The sequence below is a fragment of the Phaethon aethereus genome, assembly GCF_964289735.1.
Source record: "Phaethon aethereus genome assembly, chromosome: 9".
Classification (NCBI taxonomy): domain Eukaryota; kingdom Metazoa; phylum Chordata; class Aves; order Phaethontiformes; family Phaethontidae; genus Phaethon; species Phaethon aethereus.
In genome coordinates, this window is record NC_138585.1 from 22,299,653 (window position 1) to 22,326,965 (window position 27,313).

The window sequence follows — 27,313 nt, forward strand, 5'->3', positions numbered from 1 at the left end:
ATCCTGCAAACTGGCCTGACCTGAGGTTACCTTCTATATTAAATAACAATTGCCTAATACATTTTTAGAGTTCTAAGTATGTGTAAATCAGACCTTGTGAAGTACACCACCACAGGGAATAGATAACTGCAGTATGCTTTCTACTTTAATCTCCCCTATTTTTCTAGCATCAGATTCATTTGGAATGCTTCATACCAAGAAACAGTGATGCCCAAGGCTAAGCTGGGATCAGATAAGGCCTTCTGGACACTTTCCCTACTGCATAACCCCAAAATATTAAAATTTCATTTATAAGCAACTTAAGATTCACGTATCTAAAGGAGACTTGTTATGAAGCTGCCATGTGTCCCCAAAAGTGTTTATGAATTAACATTCTCTGGATGTTCTTCCAATTCAGAAAACTGAAATGAATGGTTTTTGACTGCACATTTTGATGTGCTTTGCTATTAAATTCCCATATTTACTTTCAATGTAATGTACTTTTAATTAGGCAATAATATATAAACTTCTATTCATCTATCATTTTTACTCAAACATGTTAGGAAATGGGTAATAGAAAAAAGGCTCATCAGGAACCCTTTGGTGGTTCTGAAGGTACAGCAAATCTGGAATAAAATGCCATCTCCTGACAGTACCTTTAAGGTTTCATAAAAAGATAATGGATGTGCTTGTCACTGACACTAATGATCAAACATTTTGCCAGTTTTACTGGATATTAAATTGTGAACTATAAAAGAAAACCCGACAGTCTAAGCAACGTAGGAAAAATAATCTTGCTACATTTTTTATCTCCTTTGATATCCAACAAATATAAACCTCCGTATTCCACTGTTACTTTCACCGAATAGTCGCTATGCCATGAGTGGGTGATGCTTACTTTTACTAAAGTGAAGAAACGTATTTTCAGGAAGACAGACAATTCTCCAGGTTGAAGAATAGGAACACGATAGCTTATATGTGCAAAAATACTTAAACGACACAGGACACTAATTCATCACAGTATCTTTATGAAGTTGACTAAAGCTTTTGCAATCTGACATGAAGCAATTTTTTAAAGGGTTATATCGAAATTTTGTATGGGTTTTTGAAACATATTTGAAAGATATGCTCTATTTAATATTTTCAGTAGTATTACCATGATGTCAAAATAAAGAGAAGAGCAAGGCAGCAAAAAAAAAAACCAAACCCAAACTATGTGATTGGAACAATACAAAGCAAATAATTACCAAAATAAGGATTGATTAGTTTGACAAATTAGATTATCACTGAAAAAAAACAGATCTAATTTGAAAGCACTGAAAAAAAAATACGGTCTATTTTTCTATTTAGAAAGAGAAAGATATCAAAAGAAGACAAGACAATGCCTTCCAGTCAATTACAATGGAATTAGACTCCCGAAATAGGCAGCTATTTCCAAGTTGTTCTGAATTAGTTTTCATTATAATATATATTCTCATCTCTCTGTTCAGTTGTGAAAATGGTCAGCTAGATAAATCTTCATCCCATGAAAAGGTTCACTAGGTTACATTCTGGAATTACTATAGTAAGGGGAACAAACCCATGTGCATAAACTTACTCATAAAGGAAAAGCTGTGCATTATTTTTTGCCTGTTGGGAATGTGCAATGTCTTGCTGAGAGAAAGATGGATAACGGCAGAAACACTGAGCCTAGGACAGATTGCTCAACAATGACTACAGGGCTGTATCTTTATATTTCATGTACCTCTTTAGCCAATAAGATGCTGCTCATTGGCATGATTCTGCATAGAAGCAATAAGTACATTCAAACCTAATGTATTTTCTTAATGTATTCTGACACACAGCAACAAAACATGTTAAGGCATAATAAAACTCATCCTCTGTCACTACCTCATCCATAAAGCCCTAGCAGTCATTAACAAAAGTAGGAGATGGCTTTTGCAACAGTATTTTTGCTTTGTTCTGTTTTCTTTCACTATTCTGAGTTTTATTGTACATGAATGTTGCAGCCCAGTATAGCCAGCTGACACAACACACTACTGAAAAACTGAGGTTTGGGCTGGAAAACACAACAGACCTCTTCTAAGAACAGCTTTTCTCAGAAGAACCTCTGTGCATGAGTAGCAATTTTCTAGTACCCTTTCTCCTCGTTGCATCGTTTCAAATTATGGGCAACTAGGCTGTGTCACAAGGGGAAGAACCGTACTTATGAGCCCCATTGCTTTCAGTGCAGTTATTTGGGAAATAATGTACTAGTAAGAATAAGGATATCAAGTCTTTCAAACAGCATGCTGCAGTGACTTTACTTTCAGCATTAAAAGCACAAACTGGTAAAGAAATTGAAGTGGCAGAATACCTGGATAGGTGTTTTCTACTCAACGAGCCCAGTCAGTGTCCTCCAGCTAAAGGGTGACTATATAAATACAAGACTAAATGACAGCAAGGTTTCTCCTCAAAAGTGAAAATTGCTTATAATTAAAGCACATCCAAGACAATCTCACTTATGGGTGGGCTTCCATTTGGGCATAAATTATGATCTTAGTTATAGAATATTTGCCTTCCCAATGCAAACATTATTCAGAATGACAAATGGAAAATACAAAATACATATAATTTTTCCTTTTTCTTTGTTATCACCTTTTAACCGAGACCCTTAGAAAGACAATTTACTGTTTCTGTAGGAAAAACCACTGCCTCTTAAAGAGGAAAAAATGGGAAATTTAAAGCAGTGCTTAGCCTCGAGATTCCTGTGAATCATTCTTGTCCCACAGTTCACTTTGTGAGCTGCATTAAAAATGTTTCTTTCAGTTCTATTAAAGTCCTGCGGTTAAAAGATAATCAAGAGAAAGAAGTATGAATTAATAAAATGAAGAAACGAGTATGCAGCTAGCATAAACCTGCTCACTCTCTCCCCTCGAGAGCAAAGGGGGTAGCAGCCAATGTTGACCCAAAGAATTCTCTTTTTCTAAATAAACCTTTCATGAGAAATAACACAGAAAACAGCACTGACAGTATTAAATCTGTCTATCATGATCTTTACGGGATGTTAAATAGACTTCTTTTAAAATCCTTTTACGATTCTTTTATGAAATTTAAATAAAAAGCTCCTGCCTTTCAGCAGATCGAAATAAGTTAAATAAACATTTGAATACTCAAAGCAGTTGAGTTCAAAATCCAAATTTGTCTTCACATCTGTCTTTTCCTAAAAAAAACAAGCCATCAAAATATATCTGCACTTACTCCTATTGCTGTCATTCAAGGATATTAGACTACTTGTGCAGCATGGCTCACTAGACAAGACTGCTTGCACAAGACTTGCATTTAAAGAAAATCTAAAGAAGATATAAATAGTCTGTTTCCAACGGCTTCTTATTCAGTAGTCCCCAATTTTCCAGGACAAACAGTCTTCTTTTCCATCTTATCTTTATCTAAGGAAAGATTCTAACAGGCTTTCATTCTCAGACTTGTTTCAACAACAAAATTGGACCAGGGAACTCTCTGGGGTTTTGTTTGTTTTTTAAATGCACTTGCTCCATACTTCTTTAACTTTTATCATTGTTTTCTCTTTACCAAATAGATTTCACTTTTAAGTGATTTCTCACATTTTAACTAGAAGCAAAACTTGCATCTCCATAAAATGCAGGTCCTCGAGCAGGTCTGTAAAATACTGCATGTTTCAACTCAGAGTAAATGAAAAAATAATCTGAATTGTACCAAAAGCTCTCTACTGTGGACTTAATAATAGTACTGTAAGGAATCTAATATCACAGCATATCCTCCCTTCCCATCACTGTTGGTCTGGAAGAAAACGTTGCTGTTGCAGCTCTAAACATGGATTTAACTGGCTTCCCTGTTAAGAAATGTCACCATGCTAATCTTAGTGAAACAACGGCAGAACTTCTAGGACTCAGGTAGATCATCTATATTAAGATATAAATCCATAAATACTGATACAAGAAACCCAGACCAATAAAGGTCATATAAAAGTGAGAACACAGACCTTATTTTGTCCTTACATCTTCTTATATGAAAAAAAAAAAATCCCTTATTACTTCTCCCTGTACAGCCAGGCATTTTACACAGTGGTGAAGTGAGATCTAGGTGTCCCACAGGCAACGGACAGTGAGGCTGAACCTCTCGCCTTATGGGATGCGATCACATGAAGGAAGCTGAGAATTTCTCAGCTATGCCTTTGTAAAATCATATCTTATTTAATGTGACTGCAAAGGGTAACGTTCTGCTGCACAGTGATGAACAAGAGTTTCAAAAGAGCAAAGTAAAAGTTGATATCTACTATGATTATGCAAAAAGTTCTACTCTAAGGCTATCTTAAAACCAGGAAACATAGAGGCAGGTAGGAAAAATGCTAACTCTGCACATTTTTTTTTTTATTACTAGTACGTTTCTACACTACCTATTTAGCAATCTGTCATCATTATTTATTTAATACATGACAGAGAGGCATTGTACCAGACACAAAAATATATGAACAACTTCTATATAGAGTTAACAGATGCATTTATTTTACTAAGAAAAACCTGCAAGCCTGACACAGGGTTATCTTAGTTAGTTTGAAAGTAATTTCAAGTATTCATACCAATCACTGGATTCTGCTGTGAGTTTTAGAGGTTTGACTGTAATAGGTCCCACTTAAAAGAAAATTAGCTCTCTGGCCCTCGAGGCTCTGTAAAGACCACAAAGTCCAAAGAACCACAAAAGCACGAACACAAATTAAATCCTTCTAAGCTCAGTAAGATGTTAGCAGTGGGTTACCTCAGGGATCAATGTTAAATTACAAGTGGAAAAGCCATTGCCATCAATGAAGGTGAATTAATTTTCATCTTTGAAGCAGCTAGCCCTTTCAAACACTGCAACTACAAGTGATTTAGGAATTAGACTAAATAAGTTACAAAAACAAACAGTGCTTTCAGATAGCGGATACTGTATTACTGGACAGAATACCCTACTGGCATATAATACATACAACTGTTGTTTGAAACATCAAAAACGAGAGCACTGTTGTAAAAATAAAGTGTTGATTAGAGGCACAGATTACAGATTATTAATGGCTGCACTAATATGTGTCCAAGGAATTGAAGTCACTGTATAAATTGGAAGACGGAAGAAGGAAGAAAAACAAACAAAGTACCAGAATTTCCTTGCTTAAAGTAGTACATCACAAATGAAACCTCCAACTGGAAAAAAGGAGATAAATGGAGCAAAAATCTTTATGGAAGTTATTCAGTCCCTTGTAAAATACAACAACATCAGTAGACTGAGTTTCAAAATCTAAGTCAAAATCCATTCCCTCCCCCAAAGTCAAAGTGTATTCAGACATCAAATTTTTAACAAAACGGAAACTGTTGGAAGAAAATTACCCAGATGAGCAAACCAGAACCAATGAATTTAGGGATCATGCTAACTGAATTCAAAACACAAAGAAACAGAGCAATGATGAAATAAGATGACCAAAGAAAAGAAAACCAGAGTAGCAGACATTGCTGATGCCCACGAATTGAAAATAAAGTTGACTGATCTTCATAATTAACTGGCTGCCATGAATGACACCTAGCTTATCACACCACTTCAGATGTTACATGGAATACCCTTATACCTGTGTAAGTATTCTGAAGTTACTGTACTGACCTCCATAACATCTCAGAATTTAACTGCTTTCTGGAGTCTTAGCACGCAACATTTCAGTAGAATAGGCAGAAGAAAAAACAGCAATCATATTGTCTCAAGAGCTGGCAAACTTGTAACATGAATATGACTACACTGGACAAATAGCAAAGTATAATATTTTAGAAATACAAGCTACCAGAGGGACACAGCACAAGTCTACGAACAGCATCAGCATATCCTATTCACTGAATTTGAAACAATCAAAAGTAACTCTATCCATTCTCTAATTTGGCCTAGAAAAGAAATATTGGATGTATTTGAATTACACCTATAAACACTTTTCAAAACCACAATGGAGCACAAAAGAAATGGGTAAAAGGTAGAGGTCTTATTAAATAATGTTTTCAGAACCACCTCATCTTATTCATAATATGAAAAAATCATGATAATCAAAACTTAATCTCTTCCTTCCAACAGAAAACTATATTGTCTATGACTTAACATTTTAAAAAAAAAAATCTAATTTAACTGTCTATGAAGTAAAATATCACTGTTCTTCAAAGAAAAAAAGAAGTCTTCTGTCTGAACAGCTCAGCAATGGAAACACCTGTTTCATACCACCAAAAGCATAACAGCGGGTTCTTCCAGATAACACGTGCAATGTCTTTGTATCTCATTCCCAGAATACAGACCTTTTATTTGACAAATAAAATAAAATGTTCTTGTCCTTTTCTTGGTTTTTTGTGTGTTTGGGTTTTTTTTTTTTAATACATTCTCACACATATAACATGAATTACATTACAGATAGCAGGGATGAATGGAAAGCTGAAAGCTTCTTACCAAGTACCCCAAGGCGATAGTTGACTGTGATGACTATCACATTCCCATAACTTGCTAGAACACTGCCATCATATAAATTTCCAGTGCCTTCCATGTAGGACCCTCCGTGAATATACACCATCACAGGCTTAGGTCCCCCACTGTCCCGAATGTCTGGAAAAAATATTAAGATACATTTTATCTCAAGAAAGTACCAAAAAATTTACATGCAATATTTGAATATTTCTTTTTAGTGAGGTTATTTTTCTTGAAGTGTTTCTCAAGCAACATCTTTTATATAAGGAAATAGGCAGGTGGGCATAAGTGTTTGTGCCTTGCTTGTAAGTAATGTTCATATTTTTTAAACACTCATTGGCCTCGGAAAAGCAGAAAGGAATCAAAAATGGTAACATTTGCTCAAATGCAATGGGACAGCAGTCTGATTCTATTGCTGCTGAATTTGACATAAAATGTCTACTAACATCAACGTGAGCTCATTTAGGCAAAGTCTGAACACTTTTGAAAGCTTGGTCCCTCTTTCTGTTCACTTAGCTAAAGGCAATTCATCATATTAAGATAAACAAGATTTCTGATCACACATAAATTGTTGATTGCTTCCAGTACGGTAGGATCAATAATTTATAAAAAGGGTGTACAAACAGCTGCCTTTTGATAGCTCTGAAGTCTAAGTTCTCAAAAAGTACTTGGAAGATGTCTAACACTTAGACTTCACATGGATATTACTTGCAACCTGAGTAGCCTGAAATTTAAGCTGCATGGGTACTTCTTATTTACTAAATTGTGAAAAGAACTGTATGTTATATTTGAAAAGAATAGCTGCCTGGAACAATGCTTATAAATCCCCACCCTGCATTCAAACAAATTGTAAGGTTCTCAAAAGTGACACTGAATGCAGGTAACAACTTTAAATCTTAGAAGCTCTGCCATTCTCTCAGACAACAAAATTATATATTGACATAATATTTGGAGTTTCTTTTTAACAAAGATATTGGTTTGAGTATCCCTCCCTTCCCTCCCGATAGTCCTATTTGCAAACTGATGCATCTACTCAGAATAACATGTTTAATATCTGAACACCGCTGCTCCTTGTGAGGAAAGTTCTTAAGTACCAGCTGGAAGCAACAGTTAGTGGTGGGAATATATATAGTTTTAAAAGATTCTTTCTGTGGGGCTCGAAAGAAAACATCTAAGGTGTAAATTTAAACTTTTACATCTGGATTGAGTTGTATTTAGATAGGTGCCTGAGTCTTTTTCACTGCCCAAGGCAAAATATTCCATTCCAATACTCCCTAAAAATCAAGAAAAACAATAGCAAGAAAGCATATGAAAACCTCCCAGTGAGGAAGTGTACTGCATATTCTGATTTGAAGACACTTTTTGTCATTATGACAGTATTCAAGTGATTTCTCTGATTACTCACTTCAGCATTCAGAAACCTCAGATGTACTGTTTACTCCTTTGATTTGAAGGAACCCTAGTCAAGAAGCTTTCAAGCAAGCTCTCTGTAGAATTGTTAGAATCTTTTCTGAAGCACTGTGAAGACAACTAGGCAAGGGCAGTTACACTGAAAGCCCTGCTTTTTGAGTTTGCTGGAAAAGATCTGCACAGATATGTCTGTTTATAGAAAGCCAGTTGCTATTATTATTTTGATATTGATTCTAATTTGAAGAAAATGCCAGAAGAGTCAAGATCAGAAATTGGATCTTCAATATTGGAAGTACTAGAACAATCATTTATTCAAGACCAAATGAATGATGGAAGGTTGTGCATGAAATTGCTCGTACTGCTTTCCTCACTCAAGCATATAGTAAGGGCTTTCCAACATGCCATTTTCAGAGTGTAAAACTAAGGAGATTATTTATCTTCATTGTCCATAACATAGAATTATGAGCTCCTGAGGTTTAAAAATCTACACCAAGGGAAAGGCTTTTCAAATTCACGTACAGTTTTCAGTAGATGGTTTGTTCATAGACTATACCTTTTTTGATACAAATATGGAAGCAACAATAAATTATTAATCCAAAATCACTGCGTGAGTGTTCCCAGCAGAAATTGTACACAGTTAATTGTATGCTTGGTGGTAGCACAGGGGGATACTGTCTCAGAATTCTTCTTTAATTAAAATTACATAGAATTACAGAGCACCAACTGTGAATAGTAATGAAATGCTGGTAGTACTGGCCTGTTTATCTGGAAAATAATATTGGGATATTTAGAAAAGCATGGGTGTCCTCTATCTGAGAAAGCATGCACACATTCATGAGTAAAATCTGACATATAAAGAAGTGATTCTCCGAGTAAACTTCTGCTGTTTTCTACTACTAATATTCTTGTAAAGATTACAAGATCAAGATGGACTAATTTTCAGCTCTGCCCATGTGCCATGTCAGAGCAGATGACATGCAGTATGAATTTTCCTCATGCTGCTTTGCCAAAGTCATCAGTCTTAAGAGAAACCCATCCTACAAAAGAAAGATGGTGCTTCTGAGTCTCCCAGGCCATAAGCGGCTACCGGAGCTATCTGTGAGGGGATGCAGTATTCAGCCAAGGCCGGGGGACTCTGGGCTGGGGATTACAGAGAAGCTATGGAGCTCTTCATGGGGTGAAGAGAGATCCCTGCATTTTGGTCTTGCATTCAGTGGTTTCATATCAACTGCAGCCTATAGCTAGGAAGACTTAAAAGGTGCAAATATGCAGCAGGGAGAGTACTGTTTAAGTACAGATGTTATTAACTAGTGGGTGTTATTAAATAACAAGATCAAAGGAAGAGAGCAAAAAAAATCAGACCATAATCAAGAATTTATTCCTACCTGAAAGACAATAAATGTTCCCCCACGAAAACCATCATCCTTTAAAATGAAAATGGAGGAAGTATTAAGATAATACTCGGTGAGGAGAAATTCTGTATTGGTACAAAAGTGGCAGAAAGATGCACTTTTCGAAAGTGCTTATTGGAGTTGTGTCTAACTTGACAAAGAAAATAACGGAGACTTTGGCACTCAGATACTTTTCAAAACCTGAGCAGAAATTATTTTATACATCTTTCATTTTTTCCTGTAGGATTGTGTCAGTCCTTTGGGTGCATGTGCTGGAGTGGTCTCAGAAAACTGTAGTTACGCTTTCTCACACAGATTAATAGTTATTGATGGATGCAGATTAATAGCTATTTGTGGAAGTAGCTCATTCACAACCTGAAGAATTGGGGTGCAAATATGGCATTTCTGCCAAGTGTAGGTTTATATACTGATTTAATTTAGTTATGTACTGTTCTTTTTGTTGGATTTGAAGTGTTGCTTTAATTATAAAGCAGACATGGATATTTTCAAAGACACACAGAGATAGTGCTGTTCAAAATCCTTCTGAAATTCAGCTCTGTTCTGTTTTTATTCACACAGAGGATAACTTTTGAGTGCTGTGATTTTTTTGGCTCTAAACTGCTAGTTCATAAAACATCAAACTAGGTCTTACTGTATAGCAGAGAATGATCTTATTTATATGACATACGTGAACTTTCTTATTACTGTTTCCATCATCTCCTCTCTTCTGTACCTTTCTATTGTTTGTTGCATCTACTTTTTATGTCTGGTCTTAATTACATTACAGGCAATTTAGGAATAGGGCTCTTCTATTCTATGTTTGTTACATCACACAACAGGGAACCAGGTCTTACTGTGAGTACCAGTCACAATTGTCATATATAACAAAACATAATTATAGCTTCAGTCACTTGAAGCTGATGTGAATTGGCCACGTGATTTAACAAGCATAATTTGCAGGGAACAAGCGAAATGGGAAAGGAAGAAAGCCTACCTGGAGACAACTTAGCACAAAAATATAATTAGTTTAGCACAGATGCCACAAGCAGTGTTTTTCTAGATGCTATAAAAATTGTGACACTTTCATGTAGAGTATTAAGTAAATCTTGGTTTTTGAACATGAAACAGCACAAGAAAAGTGGAAAACTTTTAGATTAGTTACTGTAAAACCTATGTATTCCTTACATAGAATATTATATGGATATATTTGTAGCTCATAAGTGTTTGTCCTAAAACATTTAAGTAGAGCATGGTAGCAATCCGTGCAACTCTTATGCATTTAAAAGCCTTTTATCAAATCTATTGATGCCCCATAGATGCATTGCTATTTTAATAAGCCAGCACCCTTCTCAGTGCTAATCTGTAAACATCAATTAATGCCATGTTTTTAACATGTGATATAAAACTAGACGTCTTGACACTATTAAAGTAACTGCTGAACTTCTGTTAGGAATTGCACTGATTGTAGACATTTTGTATTTTCAAATACAGCACCCTTCAAGTTTCAGGCAAATAGAATTACCTCCTTTTTTTGTTTCTGTATCTATCAAACCAACGGATCACTTTGTGCACTCTTGAACACTTAACTACCTTTACCTGAAAGTGATTTGAGATCCTGATGGAGGACTATATGAATGTATATTCTAATGTTAAAAAAGGTTTTACAGGTAAACATCTGGAGCTGATTCTCATTAGAGTAGGACTTGAATAGCCAGGTAGGTAGTAATTTTAAAAGAGGATAGTTAGAAATTAAAAAGCTGACAGACTCTTCACTGTACAAGCAATGCTTGGCAGTGTTAAAAGTATAATGGAGCCCTGAAGAGGCGCTTAAATTAAAGGTCTGTCAGAATTTTTACTATGCACATTTTCAAGTATTAATAACATCACCACAAAAATTCAACATCATCTGAACTGAGGTTCTCAGTCAAACAGGAAAATTTAATCAGCAAAATTTAATATGCAAGTGACTTTGGAATCTGCACTTGGGATCACAGAACTTCTGGAATCACAGAACTAACACGAATGGGTGAGAGGATGAACAGGAATCATGAATATGTCTATGTGCATCAGTCAACAAGTTTACCCAAAGTGGTAAAGGTCTGTGCTACTCCAGGCTGGCCAGAACTCATTAGAGGCTATAATTAAGGCTGGAGCATGTGGTTGCTTTGCGAGGTAGACAAATGTGTTCTGCTGTTTACCGAGCTCTGAAGTCCGACAATGTACAACTAGTGCCAGAAGAAACAATTGTTTCTCTCCCTATTTCTTACCATGACAGTTGAAAGCAGATGAAATGCTAAACTTAGCAACATAGCCTATTTCAATACTAATGGAGTGATAGGGTTTTTTGCAGAAGATGCTCAATTCTGAAATGTGTTTTTTTGCGCCAACAACGCTACAGTCTGTTAAGCATAAGAAGGGATTTGCAGATGCATTCTGCATCATTAGCAATTTAAAATTTGAGTGGATTTTTGTTTGTTTTGATTTAAAACATGCTCTGGACCAAGAACCTCCTTCAGTCAATGAAGTCCAATAGCCCGTATAAGACACAGCATCAGACTAAATGATCAGAATCACAGTTACAGACTGTGAACAAACAGCAACATCTGTTCCTAATCTGTCTCCTTTTTCACAGGAGAGATTGGAATGGAGAAGGGAACAGTAGAAACATCTAGCAATTACAGTGCAGACCCTGCTTCTGAGGCATGTACGCTCAGTTCCCTGCTTTACTATGGACACGGTGTCTGCATTCCTCAAGTTTAGCGTCTGTATCCCTCATTTCTAAAAAATGGAATAATAGCATTGCTCTGTCGCAGAGGGATGCTCTCAGACTGAATACATTAAAAACTGAGAGACGCTTAAATAACACTGGGGACTAAACACGGATCTAAGATTGACAGACTGATGCGCTAGGTGAGGTGTGCATGACAGAATCGTGGATGAGAAGAATTCATTTGTGAGCAATCCTTCATGGATATTTCATACAGCATTAACTACCTAGAAGTCCAGTTCCGATCCCTGAGTACATCAGCTGATTAATGATTTGTATTGCTGTATTTTAAGTCATGCTAAGGATTTTAGCATACAGGAACTAAGGGTGCATAAAGAGTCACTGGTTTTTGCTACAGCCGAATTAAATCAAGTTAAATTATCTTACCAAAATTAAGACTGGGATAATATATTAAGATTTAAATATTTTACCTTTTTTAAACCAAGCCTTATTTCTAGACTGGGGAAGGCACAGTTTATTCAACATCTGAGCAACTTAAAGTTAAATCTTGCATCCACACTAGATATGCCTTGCCTGCATATCAGCAAATCGGCAAATCCACCCCTACTATAAAAAGGCAAAGCCCCAATGCTCACTTTGGGTGGCTGCAGGTACTTTTGCAACTCTTGTTTTTGGTGCCCGCTCAAGTAGTTCAGTACTTACTGAAAAAACAGGTAAGCAATTTCAAGCGTAGACATGAAAAGGGTTACACAGAAACAAGAATGCATTCGGACTGGGGAAAAAGTCATTTATATAATTTCTGACTTTTCCACACATTTCACACTCAGAATTTGAAAACACCTTCATTTTTTAAACAGCAAATTTGCAGATCATTAGCTGGTAATGTGCCCTACTGCCTTTGGGTCTTTTGAAAACAAAAATGAAAAATGATCTAATTAAGCCTGGTCTACTGGTTGCAGCACATACCAGAGATCCAAGTTTGATTACTGACTCCAGTGCTCTTGCTGGCAAGGTTTAGACCGCAATACTGTGGTAGTGACATGTAGCAGCAGATGGGAGTAGGATTATTGAACACTGTTTTAAAATTAAATTTTCTAATCAAACTCTGAAGTTTGAGTGACACAATACAGGATACTTTCCAGGCATTTGGTCCAAGAAGCTGTTATGAAATATCTTTCTTCAGGAAAGGTATAATACAAGAAATGGACATGGGAGCTCTGAATTTCTTAATACAGAGACCATCCTGGCCATTTTAGAAAAATCACTGGACATTGTTGGTGTAGCATGGATTCCATGGTCATGTGTCACAGTTGTTTTTCCCCCTGTATGGCCCAGTCTCCCTAAAAGTCCAATTTCATCAGTTTGGTATTTGTTTTATTTTGTCCACAGTTCTTAATTTGTAGATTTTTATATTGAGTACCAGCTGCCATACTGCAAAAGGTGAAGGGTCTGATGGACAGGTTAGCAGAAATCTAGACAGCTAGTGTGGCTTTTTGCTTTGCCACTTTCTTTCTTGCTATTCATACCCAAATAAATATGACTTAAAGTTTGTGAATTCTTCAGTTCTGCATATGCAACAAGTGCTAGAGCTCTAATGCAGAAAAGCAGGTTCACAAAATGCAGGTCGGGTCATCTGATACCGCTCCTCCAACTGAGGGACAGTAAAGTGCAGGGCCTCAGCAGGCAGGGTTTCTACCAACTCAGCAGACATCCCTGCAGCCTTCAGTGTCTACCAATAATAAAAATTTAAATTTGCCCTGTCTCTGTGACTCTGAGCAGCAGTGAAAGTCTAATTACTGCTTGCATTCTTCTATTGGCACAGAAAGGAGAACAAAACTGTCACTTGTATGCCAGAGAAAATTAATCCCAGTCCTATAAATTACAGAGATTTATTAATGTTGTAAATGTGTTTCTTCCCCTCTAGTTTGACTGCTGTGTTCTTACAGTTCCTTCTCTCTCTCTCCTACAATTGTCAATGCGGGAGACGGGTTTTCTCTGACATGGACACTTGTTCTTCAAAGACTGAGATGCCTACTCTCATCTGACTCTACGTACTAAACTGCTTTCTGATAGCAACCACTCTCTATTGAATTTTAGCAAACTAAATAGTCTCTTTTAAGTGTGTCTAAGCCAAGACCGACTCAACAAATGTTAAGCCATTAGCATCTGTCTTGGCAATTATACAGCAATTTAGGAGGGCCATTAAGGTCCACTGCATGAATAACGCAGGTTTCAAACTGTTTCTTAAAACATATTGTTAAAACAAGACAGAGTAACTTTTACAATGGCTAATTCAATATCACAGGTCTTGCAGAATACGGAAGAATGTCCCTTGCAATATTTTGTCATGAACTAATGTAAAAATGACTTGGTCTCATAAGAGCTAAGTGGATCTGAATTATCATACTTAGCTCTGAATAATATGAGAGCTTTCAAAGGAGATTTTCAGTTAGGTTGTTCTTTCAAATCTTGGGCCAACTGGTGGTGGGCTTTCATTGATATACTCAACATACACATTCAGTAGAGGATCATAAATCAGACATGTATGAATTTCTGGGTTTATTTGTAAAGTCTCTGTTCAGTTATTAGGTAAGAAGTTAAATGCTCATATTTGCCTTCCATCCATGCTTCTGTTCAAGTAAAACTGTGTGATGAAAAATTTCTTAATTAAGAGCCTTGCAGTTTACAAGTTGAGCTTCATCTTAGTATCTGGCAAAAAAAACCCTCCCATATATTAACAGAGAAGCAAGTAGCAACTCTGTCAGTCTTATATGGTAATTTTAGTCATTGACCATAAAATACACAAAGTGTGTACTTCAAAATTCTGAATCTTAAACACATCAACTTGAAGGGATGAGACTGCTCAAGAGAAAGAGCCCCTTGTTACCATTTTCATAGCCCTGAAAAAAATATCAAATCTGCATAGCTTTTATGATTAGCAGACATAAATCATAAACAGAATAATATGCTTGACATTTCAAACTTTCGATTTTAGTTGGTAATAGGGTTTTCTAAGGGTCAGCACAAGCAGAGAGGCATCTTTTTATGCTTGTAGAAAACAAAAGGGATCAGATTCCTTTTGCTGACACCAGTTTAGCTCCACTGAATTCACTGGTGCTGCACAGGGCCTCACCGACTGCAAATATTACCTACCGTTCCAGGGCTACCTCTCTTCTACAGGGAAGTGGGGTAGTCTGGCATTTATTTATATTCGTTCATGGCAATGTAAATGCAGAAGGTTTTGTATTCGGCAAAATTCAGTTGCTTAAGAGACACTTTCCAAGAATTTTCTGTATTTTTCCTTTTATAAACACAACATTTTATATGGTTATCAAACTGAGATCAGTCAGTGAAAAAAGAAACATCTTCGTACTTGGTGAAATACATAGGGTTAGAAATCATGCAAAAAGGTGTACAGAGAAACTTTAAAAGAGTGTTAGTTTAAATAGTATGGACAAAATTCAGTCAAAAGGTGGGATGCAACATATCAAAAGTCCATTTCAAGAAAACAAAAAACCTCCTCTTTAAATATTGTTACTCTTTTGTATCAAAATGTAGAACTTAACAACATTCTTTCTTTTTAAAAATTAAAAATATATATGTATAACAACAAGCAAGAAGACAAAACACATCAAAAATGGGAATAAAAAAACTCTTCAAAAGAAGACAAGAAGTCAAAAAAAGAGGGGAGAAAAAAGAGTTTCAGGGATCCTTGTCATGCAAATCAGTTTGGCGGCAAAAAAATACCTTCATCTTCAGCACCGTCATTATCACCTAAATCATCTGTCTGTTTCTTTGTAAGGGGACCTAGGATTGAGAACGGAGAAAATGGAGGAAAAAAGACAATTCAAGAATATACAAGACTGAGAAAAAAAAAACAGTGAATATTAAATTCCAATGGATGGTTCAAGAAAAACATTTGCAGGGAGGGAAATCTTAGTTTATAACACCACATTTTTCATTACTTTTTCAAATATTACAGCACAACCTTCCCTAGGGGGTATGGCTATTAGAAACATCTAGCACAAGAACCAAAGAGTGCCCAGTGCTTTATTGTTCTTAAATGAAGAATCAAATCTTGTTTACTAAAAGCATACCCACCATAAACTATATTTATCCACTTAATTTAATTGGTTTTTGTTATTAGGAATAGTGGAGACAAGAACTCCCAAATTACCCCTTGCATTTGATGCAATAAGGTGGCTAATATATGTCTTGACAGCGGGTTAAAACAGTATTTTCTGTGAAATGCTAATTCACATTTTCAAGTTCAATTCTAAGTTCAACCATTTAAGCTCATGCTTTACAAAGATAAGCATGGGTTTGTTTTTTTCTTTTTTTTTTGACACACATTACTTTGTCTTTTAAATACAAGTGTATATTCCCTTGAAACCTTTGACTACCTGCTGAGATATTTATAAAGAAACATGAAAATCCATATGTAAGCTAGAAACAAGAGTGAAATCCTAGACCAACTGAAGACAATGATTTTTGCCATTGATTTCAGTGGGGCCAGGGTTTCATGCACAGTGTACAAAAGTTGCATTGAATATGGAATTGAAGTTTTAGCTTGGGCAAGACACACAATATCATAATTCCGTATTTCTGTAAGTGGATGGCAAGACAAAATTCTTTTATGCCCAGCACCTGTATTAGTAGCAAGTATTAACAGATTCATCATATTTTCCAATGGGAAAAATGCCTGCTCCTTTACTGAGTAATAAAAATATACACCAGAAGGAAAGTCAAAGGCTATTCTGAAAATATTTCCACATCATATATTTTACACACTTACGCACAAACAAAAGACAGTTGGAACTCAGCATTATCTTTCCTTTTTTTCAGAGATCTCTCATTTCCATGACATTCTGTAATTTGCATGCAAAAAAGCAATCAGTACAAACACAGGACTAAGTAACAAAAAAAGAAAAAGCCAGGCAAGCACAGAGTAGAAAACAAGAACTTTCTCATGCATAAAATAGCAATAGACAAAAACAACAGCCAAAAAAAGAGATGAACAGTATGTGTTGGTATTTGCAGTAGATGTAGGCAAGAGACATGCATTAACTCTAAGCTCTATGGAGTATTAAAACATTTGTATTTGAAAAGCTCTCTCTAGCTCTGTTATTTTACAGGATATTAGTCATTCAGCATTAAACCTGTCATTTATAGGCAAAACGCCATATATTTGAGTGATGCATTTAAAAAAAAAATCATAAAATGTTTGTACCAGGTGCATGGATTTGAGAAACAGAAACAACCCATGAAGTACCATGAGGTTTTAACTGTGAATGTAGGAACTGGACCATATTATTGAAAACCAAAGCTGAATACCTTCATTACTGCATCAGTCAGGAATATAGTTTTAAACTCATTCTAAATACAGAACACTAGAATTATACATCATAAATTAAACACGAGCATTTTTATAGTCACACCTGCAACAATCACTGTTTAGTACAGAGCCTTGGTGAATGCAATAGATTTTCCTAATACCAGCCCTGAATGTGATCTTTCCAATATAAGGTATCTAGATAATGTGACCCTATCCAAGTACACACATTCAAGTGTCTTGCTGCCCATCATTCTCATAGCATAGCAACTTTACTTCTGAAAGAATAAAACTAGAAAAGTAAAAGGTGTAGGCAAATTCATGGTGGGTTTTGAGCACAGTGAACCAGAAGAACAGACATAATATTCGTAAGAACTATGCACTTAATAACGGAGAGCCAGATACAGCCAAAGATACATATACGTGCACATTTTTAACGGCTTCTTGTTATCTTTTAAATTTAAGTCACCAGAAAGGAACAAAGTAGCATCTGGAAAGGCAAACAGCACATATTTCTCCAAAGAACTTGCACAAAGAGGGGAAATTTCTTTTCTGGATGAAACCAAGACAATGAGTGTTACATTTTTTTAATAGCTGGCCTTTGTGAGGTATTTTGTATACGGTTTGATCACGGTTCCAGATCTCAACAGCAGTTACACAGTGCATCAAACATCTCAACACAAATGACTGATCTCATACCATCTCTGATTTTACAATACGGTGAAGCATAATTGAGACTAGCAATTGAAAATAACCTGCGTAATTTTAGTATTTATACAGTTGTGACCTTCTCTGAAAACCATAAAAAAAATCAGACCACCTTCCTTATAATCATTTTGCAATACCTATTATACACAATTCCTTTTGCAAAGGGGCTGACCTATTTTTAAGGTGTCATAGATTAAACATGCTTTCTAATACAGCTGTATATCTACTTCACAATACAGGGACTCATCCCTGATGGAGACACATGGCAGACCCACCAGGGACCGCGAGCAGTATTCTCTTAAGAGATGAGACATGATCTCTTTCACAAGTTCACTCCAGTCTGCAAATACAATGGACCACACTCATTACATCCTAGCAACAGCTAGCTTATCAAGAAACACAGACCAAGATGCTTCAGGCAAATTTTCCACTTCCTGGAGTTACGCTGCTATCTGAGGTCTAGAAACCAAGGCAGAGTTTGGCCCTCATGCTCCAAGTGTGACACTACTTACCTATTATCTGTACTTCACCTACACATACGGAGATGCTGTGAAATTTAATTTGTATTTGTAAATTGCTCTGCAATCCATAAAAGAAATGTCATATCAAGACCCACTGTGCACACAGCTGTCTAAAATGGCATACAGCAACATCAAGTGGTTCAATCTTGACGCCTCAAAGAGGCAGCATTGCTCTGAGCTTGGCTGTTTTTGTTGTGTTGCCTGTTTCACACCTGGCTGCTGATTTATTTCTTTAGCCGTGACTCTTCAATATACGATTCTTTAGGGTTTTTACACGATTTTAACATTCTTTTCAGGTAACAGAAACTAATTTTAAAAACACTGATACTAAGACATGATGGACTAGGAGACAATGAAACAAAGAGTACACAGTTTACAGAATTATGATTGCCAAAAGTCTTTTGTCTGCAATTACTTTCCACTGTAGCATCTCTTCACCTTTCGTGAAGGCTCACTTATTCCTTCTCTTTAAGCATTTCACTTACAAAAATGGGCAACCATTACAAAAAGACCATTTTACTATCTTTAAGACCTAAGCCTTCAAATAGATACACTGCCTTACTATGCTGGCCTAAATTTTAGGCAAACTTTATGTAACAAAAATTAATATCAACAAAGTAATCAGGTACCATAAATAAGGGGTGGGGGGAGAATCCCAAAGCCTCTAAAATGCTGATGCAGAGAAGATTTACTTATCAAGAGGCTCTCTAAGGTTTAGTCTCATGTTGCTGCATACCCATAACTCATTAATGCTAATGGGAAAGTAGACCCCTAAGTCAGTTTAAAAAAAGGGGAAGACGCAATTACTGCATTTTGTCTCCTAAAGGCAATGAGTAGTCTTGCTACAAAAGCTAAAGGAATGCTATGTGCAGTAGGATCTCCTAACGAACTCTCTACTCATTTACTTTAAAAATACATCATTTAAAGTATTATTCAAATATTTATTCTATTTGTATTGCAATCAATGCTAAGGAAGTAACATGATGCATTTTAAAATCTCAGTATTTGACTACTGTATGCTTGCAGATCATTTTCCTTTGCTCAAAATAAGAGAAAGAATATACCTCCTGTCCAGTTAGCTAAAGAGTAATTATGCACTCAGAAATAATTAAAGTCCAACCATATTAATTCTGGTTTTTATCATTCCCTTTGATGAAGGACTAAGGTACTTTAGCTCCCAAATACATTAAAGCTGATTATAAATTCTCTATGGTCTTGATTCAGCAGAAATTATCTGTGGCCTTTTGGACCTCATGTGTGTGGGAGGCATGGAAGCTGTGGATGTCATTAGCTTTTTAGCCTGGGAAAGCTATTCAACATAAAAAAAGTCATACTGCAAGCTGACACCCTTTTGTAAAACAACAGTACAAATCCTCTAAACTTAATAAATCTGTGTTTATGTATACAGCCATTGTTCAGGCCAAAATGTTCTCCTTCAGTAATGAGAAAAGTGGGAAAGAAAAAAGGACCTTTTACATTAGGTTAAGTAGACTCCATGGATCTAGCAATTTGGAAATCTCCATAGTAATAATCATTCTTTGAGTTAAAGTGGCTGTTCAATAAAAGGAAGAGAGATGAGATTAAGGCCAACTGCTGAAATAATACAGGTGTTAGAAAAAAACCACTAAATGGGTTGCAACATCATGGAAACTGGTAGTACACATGTTAAATACAATTATATATTTATCTTTAAACTTAGATAAGCGCCTCCATCCATCCATTGCTATTTCTTCTTCATTAGCTCATTTTTTTAATCGGGCATTGAAGACCCATGAAGTGAAATTACCTCACCTTTTTAGGTCCTACCCTCAGACCCAAATATAAAATAACCAATCCTTCGTTATTTCAACTATCATTTTCATGCAACAGACTCTCCAACTATTAAAAAAACAACCCTGTGCCGAATTATCACAGTCTAGCAGACATTAGCCGAGGCACAATAACATGTTGTACCTATCTCCTGTTTTAATTTAAAAGAAATTAGTGATAAGTCATGATTAACAATCAGACCTCAACATTTTCAGTGAAGAATTCAAAAATCAAATTCTTATACATTGAAATTGAAACATAGCTATGTAATAATTTTTCTTACAAATGTAATGACAAATTTGAGAGATACAGCATAATAGTAATCTGATGAATAATTTTATAAAATCATCATCTTTCATTTTAAAATTAGAAAGTTATCAGCAAAAACAGAAGAACTCTAATCCTCACAGAAAACAGACTCAGAAGGTAAAATGGAAGCTGGGTCTTAAGAAACACTTAGCTGAAAAAATATCTTTCTATTATCATACTTTGTTGCAATAGGCAAAATAATCTACTTTTTATTTTCCCTTATTACTGTCTTGCTTTCACCACATGCTCACTCCTTTCCTTGTTATTTTTCCCCTTTAAATTCCTTTTATGTCCATACTGTACTTATTTGTAGAGTGTATCAGTAGGGCAAAGCCCTGGTCGACTTTGCTTTTTGATGGCAACACTTGCACTCATGTTTTAACAACAAACAATGGCACAAACCTCAGTCATTTCACATCTTACTACCTGATTTGTGATGACAATCAAGGACTGTAATTAGAGCTGCAAGTAACTCAAATTTGCATCTGCAAGTGAATGACAGGTGCAAACTGAACCCACAAAAGGGTTGCCAACTTTCTTTGAAAATTTACATGTATAAATGCTTTGTCACTAAAGCAGCTATTCTGACACTTCAAGACTAACCCCTGCTGTGTCTTTTATAACAGCATATTGCTGAAGTGTCACGCAGAAAGCATGTCTAATCCCAAACCTTTTTATTCACAAGATTAATCACACTGGCTGGACCTTGATTTCCCCTAAATCTGAAGGAACTTCATTACTGAACACTAGATTTATGTGAATTTAAATGAGATCAGAATCTGGGAATGTAAATAGTGTTTCACGTCTCTGCTTTCCCTTTTTATGTGCAGCCTGAAAGTCTGTGTATTCTCAGAGGTGAAGGCACTTACGTTCACAAGTCCTGCGGAGAGCAGCCCAGATGAAGCTTCCTATCAGGCTCCCTTTTAAATTCCATTTCTTTTGCAATAGGCCACTCTCTAAATCAAATTGCCTTTCTCGGAGGCTTTTGGTTACGTGATGTGCCTTACACGGAGTCATGCAGCACCACTAGAAAAGTAGGCAGGTTAACTACAGATCAGCGGGTGAGCCATGGTGTCCCGGGACCCATCCAGGCAGCAGACAAGTTCAGCCCTGAAGATGCACGCAGTGCGCACATCGTACCCCCCAGATGTCTGCCTGCACTGGGCATCCTTCCAGTGTCCCGCCAGACAGTGTTTTGGGTGGGTAAAGCTCTGCGCCCACACAGCAGCACCACCCACGTGAATGAGATTTGCCAGAACAGGTTCAAAGACAGCATGGGTACTTTCTTCCTAACTTCGAATAAAATACAGAGCTAATATCCTAGGTGAGCTGCCTGCTAATCCTTATAGGCTTGCAAACTTTATAGGCTATTTTTTTAAGAAAAAAACAACAAACAAAAATCCACTGAAACCCATAGCTCATGCATGGAGTATACTTAGTACAAGGAGGAAGCATTTCAGTGGAAGAACCAACAGCCTGATAATTATTCTAGACATCATAGCTTCTGAACCACTCTGACTTCCGTTCTAGCCAACGGGGAAAAAAATTATGTTAGAGAGGGGAGAGAGGAGAGAAAGATGTTCATTTATTTTCTTTCCAGTGGAAGTAAGGAAGGGAAAAAGATGCTTATGATAAAGGAGTGGCTGTCCCACTCATTGGAATTATATGTGAGGAAAAGGATGCTTCAAGCAGACCAGGACTCTGCTGGCCAATGTTGACAGGGACAAACAAAGCCCATGCATTTAACCAGGAATGCTGCAGTTGGAATACAAAGCTCCAGAGATGAGCGATGGGCAGGCAAGAGACATGAAAAATTTGTAAGCTGTTCTATGGCTGTTATCGTCAGCATTTACCACTCCAGTGCCACCTCGCTTGCCTATATCACAAGTCCATGCAGCTTTTAACATTTTACTTGCATTAATAATTCATATTGTTTTACAGATACTCCTATTCCAGGGTGACACACTGCTATAATGAATTGAATGCAGCATTACACAGCTGTGCCACCACCTGAGCTTTCAGATCATGAATCAATTCTCCCTCTCTACAGGTAACGACCACAATCCAGTTCCTAATGAAGACTTACGCACATGCTTACCTTTAAGACTTTAAGTTGTCTGAAGTCAACAGGCTAAATCTCCTAATAATATAAAGATAGATCCACTACCATTAACAGAACTGCTCCTATTTGCATCTGGGCCAGGAGGTCAACTCAGGAGTAAAAGTTAATCAGGAAAGAGCATCCCAAATTTCTAACTTCCCTCAGTTATTCTGTGGATAAATCTAATAAACAAATAGATTTTCAGTCTCTTCAACATACTACCAAAGCTCAGTAATGAAATTAAACTTTTTTTTATAAACGCATTGCTTTATCTGTGTACATACAAATAAAATGCTACATTCATTTTCTGCAGCTCTCGTAATCACGTTGCTTCCTAATTTTAGGGAAGATATAAACTAGTTTTAGACCACAAGCTTAAAAAAGTTATCATATTTAGCTCATGCCACAGAACTGAAGATTTGTAATTTTAAGATATAAATTTTCAGTTCCAAAAGGAAGATTTACAATTGCCATCAATATATCAACATTAATCTTCATTTTCTTTCAAAGATCTCTATAGCGCTGCTGAAATAACAGTGCAAGTCAGGATGCAGTAAGTGCACCCTTTGTATAAGGATATCAGAAGAGACACAGATGAGAAAACCACCATAAATTTAGGTAAAACTGGTAAGGTTTGGCCTCTCTTTTGCTGCTTTTGTGCTTTTTTTTGTGTGTCATTTTGTTTCAGACAGGGTATGTCATCAACAACAATAAGATATGTTATCAGAAAGCATTCTCTGCTACCTCTTGACTTAAATACCAAAATATAATTAAAACTTTACTTAAAAATCCATCTTATTTTACTTTTTATTTCATTGTCCCTTTCTGTTCTCAGACTTGAAATGGAAAAGATGCATCCCAAACCAATGGGATTCAAATAAACATAACCTTTGTAATCTTGCCCCCAAATATCTCTCTTCGGAAACTAGCCCAGAACAGCAGTCTCGGCAGGGGAAATTACTTGTGCAAGAATCCCAAAGCTATCTCCTTTGCTAGGGACAAGCACCGTCAGCCTGCCTTCTGCTGGAAAAGCCTTCTCCCCTTCTAGTTCTACTAACTGCAGGGGCTGGTCTTACGGCAGTTGTATAGTTTTGTTTATGGAATAGCTGAGCATATAGTCCAGCTCTCTTGAGACCCAGTTTCATAGCCCAAATAACAGAGCAAAACGGTCTTCATGTAACCATGTAATTGAACATTGCAGAGAAAATCAAGCTAATTGTGCATAATATTTTCATATATAGTTAGGAATGAAATAAGTTCTCCCGCTCCTCTCCCCAATGTACTTCATGTCATCTGGTTTTAAGCCACATGCTTTAAGCTCTATATAATTCACTGTACCACTGCAACCTATGCAGTATTTTACCATCTAGAAATACTCTTGCATACCATAGAGATCATAAATAATGTGCAAGTCTTACTTTCCCAATTTTCTGAATGAGCCACTATCAGTAAAACTTAATTCTCCAGCTACCTCACAGAGCTGAATTTCTTGAGAAAAGTGGTAAAGGGGAGGAGAATGTTTTCTGTTGTATAGCTGACTGCAATCCAGCCCTCTCCTCGCAAACATTCAGCAGAGGGACAGGGAGTTGCTAGGCAAAGCACCTTGTTGATGAACCTTTCAATTCCCTCACATTAACTCCAAATCACTACATTTATTGCCGTGTTGTAAGCAGCACAAAGAAAATTTGATTCTGTAGTGAGCAATGAAGGTAGATGTCATGTATCCCAAGTCATTCACAGTAGGCTACATTAGAGCAAACTGCACCCTTCTTCATTAATTGTAAAGGCTTATCTTCATCATTGGCCAGAACTTCCCAATCAGCTAATGCTGATGCTGGTACCTAAGTCACAGAGTTTCCTTGTTCTTACTATCATACCCAGGTCTGTCTCTTGTGATCTCAAGGGCAGTGATAATACTTCTGATACTACATCTATCTGCATGTACAGTCATATTTAAGTGTTTTAAAACAGTCACACAACAAAGTTTCTTCCTGGCAGGTAAAAGCAGATTATTTTCTTTTAGTTATATGTGGCTATATAGATCTACGTGTACACACACAGAGACAGGTTCTCCTATACGACTTTTTAAACACAGAGAGATTCCTCCTACAGATTTGAAGCTCTGAGCATTACTGACATATAAATACATTAAAAAATGATAAAGACTGGTACTAATAACCTGGTGTTCAGAACTACAGTCTTTCCATTAACTTGGATCTTAAAGAGAATAAAGATACTTCAAGTCAAATGTTTCTCCACTATTCAAAGCTTTCAAAGCATCCTTGAAAGACCATTTAATTGGGACTGTGGTCACCAGCTTTTAGAAACATAATTATATCTGCTCTCATTACCACACCTTTTGACAGAATCAAAGTGCATAGCTCTGAGAAACAGTGATGGGAGAACTGAGGGGGCAGCATTTATGTAAAAGGCTGTCAGAAGAAAGTGCCTTGCCTCACTTATTTTCTCATATTTACATACTGTATTTTTAGAAGAGCATAATTTTAGGCAGGAAAACTCAAAACATCTCAGCAATGGAGCAGTCACAAAACAAGAACAGCACAGCCAGCACTTGAAGATTAGCAGGATCAAATACTTGTCATAAGAAAAATAATTTTCATTTTGACATGTTTTCAATATTAGCATGGTACTTGTTTTGAAACTACAGTTGACTTGCTCTGCATGTTATATTAAGGATTCCCAAAAGGATAGATAAAATACTTATACTGAATGGAGCATGAAAGGAAATCAGCACATCACTTTTAATCTAGCAGAATTTACAGACAGGCAGTGATATTTGGGAACACATATTTACACAGCTACTGTCGACTCCTGGACAGAAGGCTCAAAACCCTTCTAGTAGAAACTTTGCCTTCATGCTTACTATTTAATAATTTAATACCTTAACGCAGAAGCTGGTGAGCAGGAAATGATCATCAAAATAAAATAGATCTACAAAATGTCAAGTCTAGGACTACAATATATTATTTACAAAAAGCATAGCAAATGTAAGAGCAAAATGTCAGAGTAGCCCTTGCTTCTATTTTCACAACAGCCATTTAGGTGAGAGTTGATGGGTTTGGGACAATATGACATTTCTAATACTTTATCTGCTAACAATAACCCTACTCTCTGGAGGAAAGCAACAAAATGCACAGCAGATAAAAGCATAACATTTCTCCGCATTGGACAAAAAGTACTCTCACTTCTGTCTTTACTTATTTGCCTTGTCAGAAGTCTACTTGCTTAGGCTCACAGTATGGGTACAGTTACCAGGGCTTTTACACCGAGCTATGTTTCTCTTTTTTAAATTTGATCCTAATGAGGTAAAAGGTACTTTCTTTTCCCTAACAAACACAGAGAATTTACATAGTATACACTAATAAATTATAATTGTCGTCCATGGTTTCATGCATGGGTTCTTTTGATAACAAATTCAATAGCCAAATTAAATATGGCATTTTGCAACAATTACACACATAACAGTTACTTTATAATCACTTTAACCCTTTAGTGATAATTATTAAGGTTTGTTTGTTTAGGAGTAGTCCCTGATATGGCTAGAATATCCTCTGTTTAGAATGTAAGCAAGTCTGAGGAATATTTCTTAGAATATTTGAGCAAACAGTCCTTATGACCCTTTCCCAAGTCAACCAATGTTAGTGAAAAAATATCGCAGTAATCCAAGTTCCACCCTGCTGAGCAGAATGAATGCCTACAGCAAGTATAGCAAACTACTGGCACCAGAACAATACTTCAGACTACACACTACCAAACTGCAGAAAGTGAAGGTTATTCCTGTAACAGACAGCTAACAGCCTGTTCCTATGGGGCAGCAAAGATGGCTTTTGCTTATAGCCCCAACAGTAAAGATAATCTTAATCCTTGTTTTCACTTAAGCATCAGTAATGAGCAATTTCCATAGTAGAAGGCAAAATTCTAAACTTAAAGTTTTCCTTTAAGATTTTAGTTTGTCCAATGAAGTTTTGGTAGTATTAGACAGATTCATGCCAGCTCTTCAGCTATGGGATTATTAACTAACCTGTAAGTGGAGGGTATTTAATGTAGACAAATGGGAACAATCCAATTAACTTCAATAGATTCTGAGAGCTTTTAACTCATGCCTTCTACATCATGTATTAACTTTGATTTAGATGTAGGAGAAAGCTTTAGAAGTGTGGGCATAGATGACTTCTACATTTGTTGCTCATGTGAGAGTTAAAAATAATTCCCTCAGGATTTTCTGTGTACGATTTGGGGGTATCTGATAGAGAAAGACTAGATGCAGATATAATAATTTGAAAGCAAAAGAAAAGGAACCTATTACTGATAGCAATTCCCCCAAAATAAATAATAAACTATGCTTACTTTTTTATTGGTGAAATCTGAATATCTTAGAAACGATACTAGTCAGAATCAATGATCAATGATATTCAGTAAATCTTATGTTGAAAGTTTTGGTAGAATAGTTCTGTTATCACTGTTACGAAATCTTGTACTTTTTTTTTAAGCAATGATTATAGGCATAATCAGACTTCATTCATG

General features: G+C 36.3%; 1 protein-coding gene across 7 annotated transcripts in view; it reads right to left on the reverse strand.

The window, feature by feature from the left end:
• Positions 1-27,313, reverse strand: part of NLGN1 (neuroligin 1) — a gene marked incomplete at its 5' end in the record, with an annotated part of 316,292 nt that overhangs the window by 200,258 nt on the left and 88,721 nt on the right. For 4 of the 7 annotated variants that reach the window (XM_082003365.1, XM_082003364.1, XM_082003363.1 and 1 more), the window contains 2 exons: positions 6,445-6,597; positions 15,736-15,795. In XM_082003365.1, coding sequence (XP_081859491.1) covers positions 6,445-6,597; positions 15,736-15,795 — 213 coding nt within the window. The remainder of the gene's footprint in view (positions 1-6,444; positions 6,598-15,735; positions 15,796-27,313) is intronic. The other 3 variants (XM_082003366.1, XM_082003368.1, XM_082003369.1) reach the window with 1 other exon arrangement.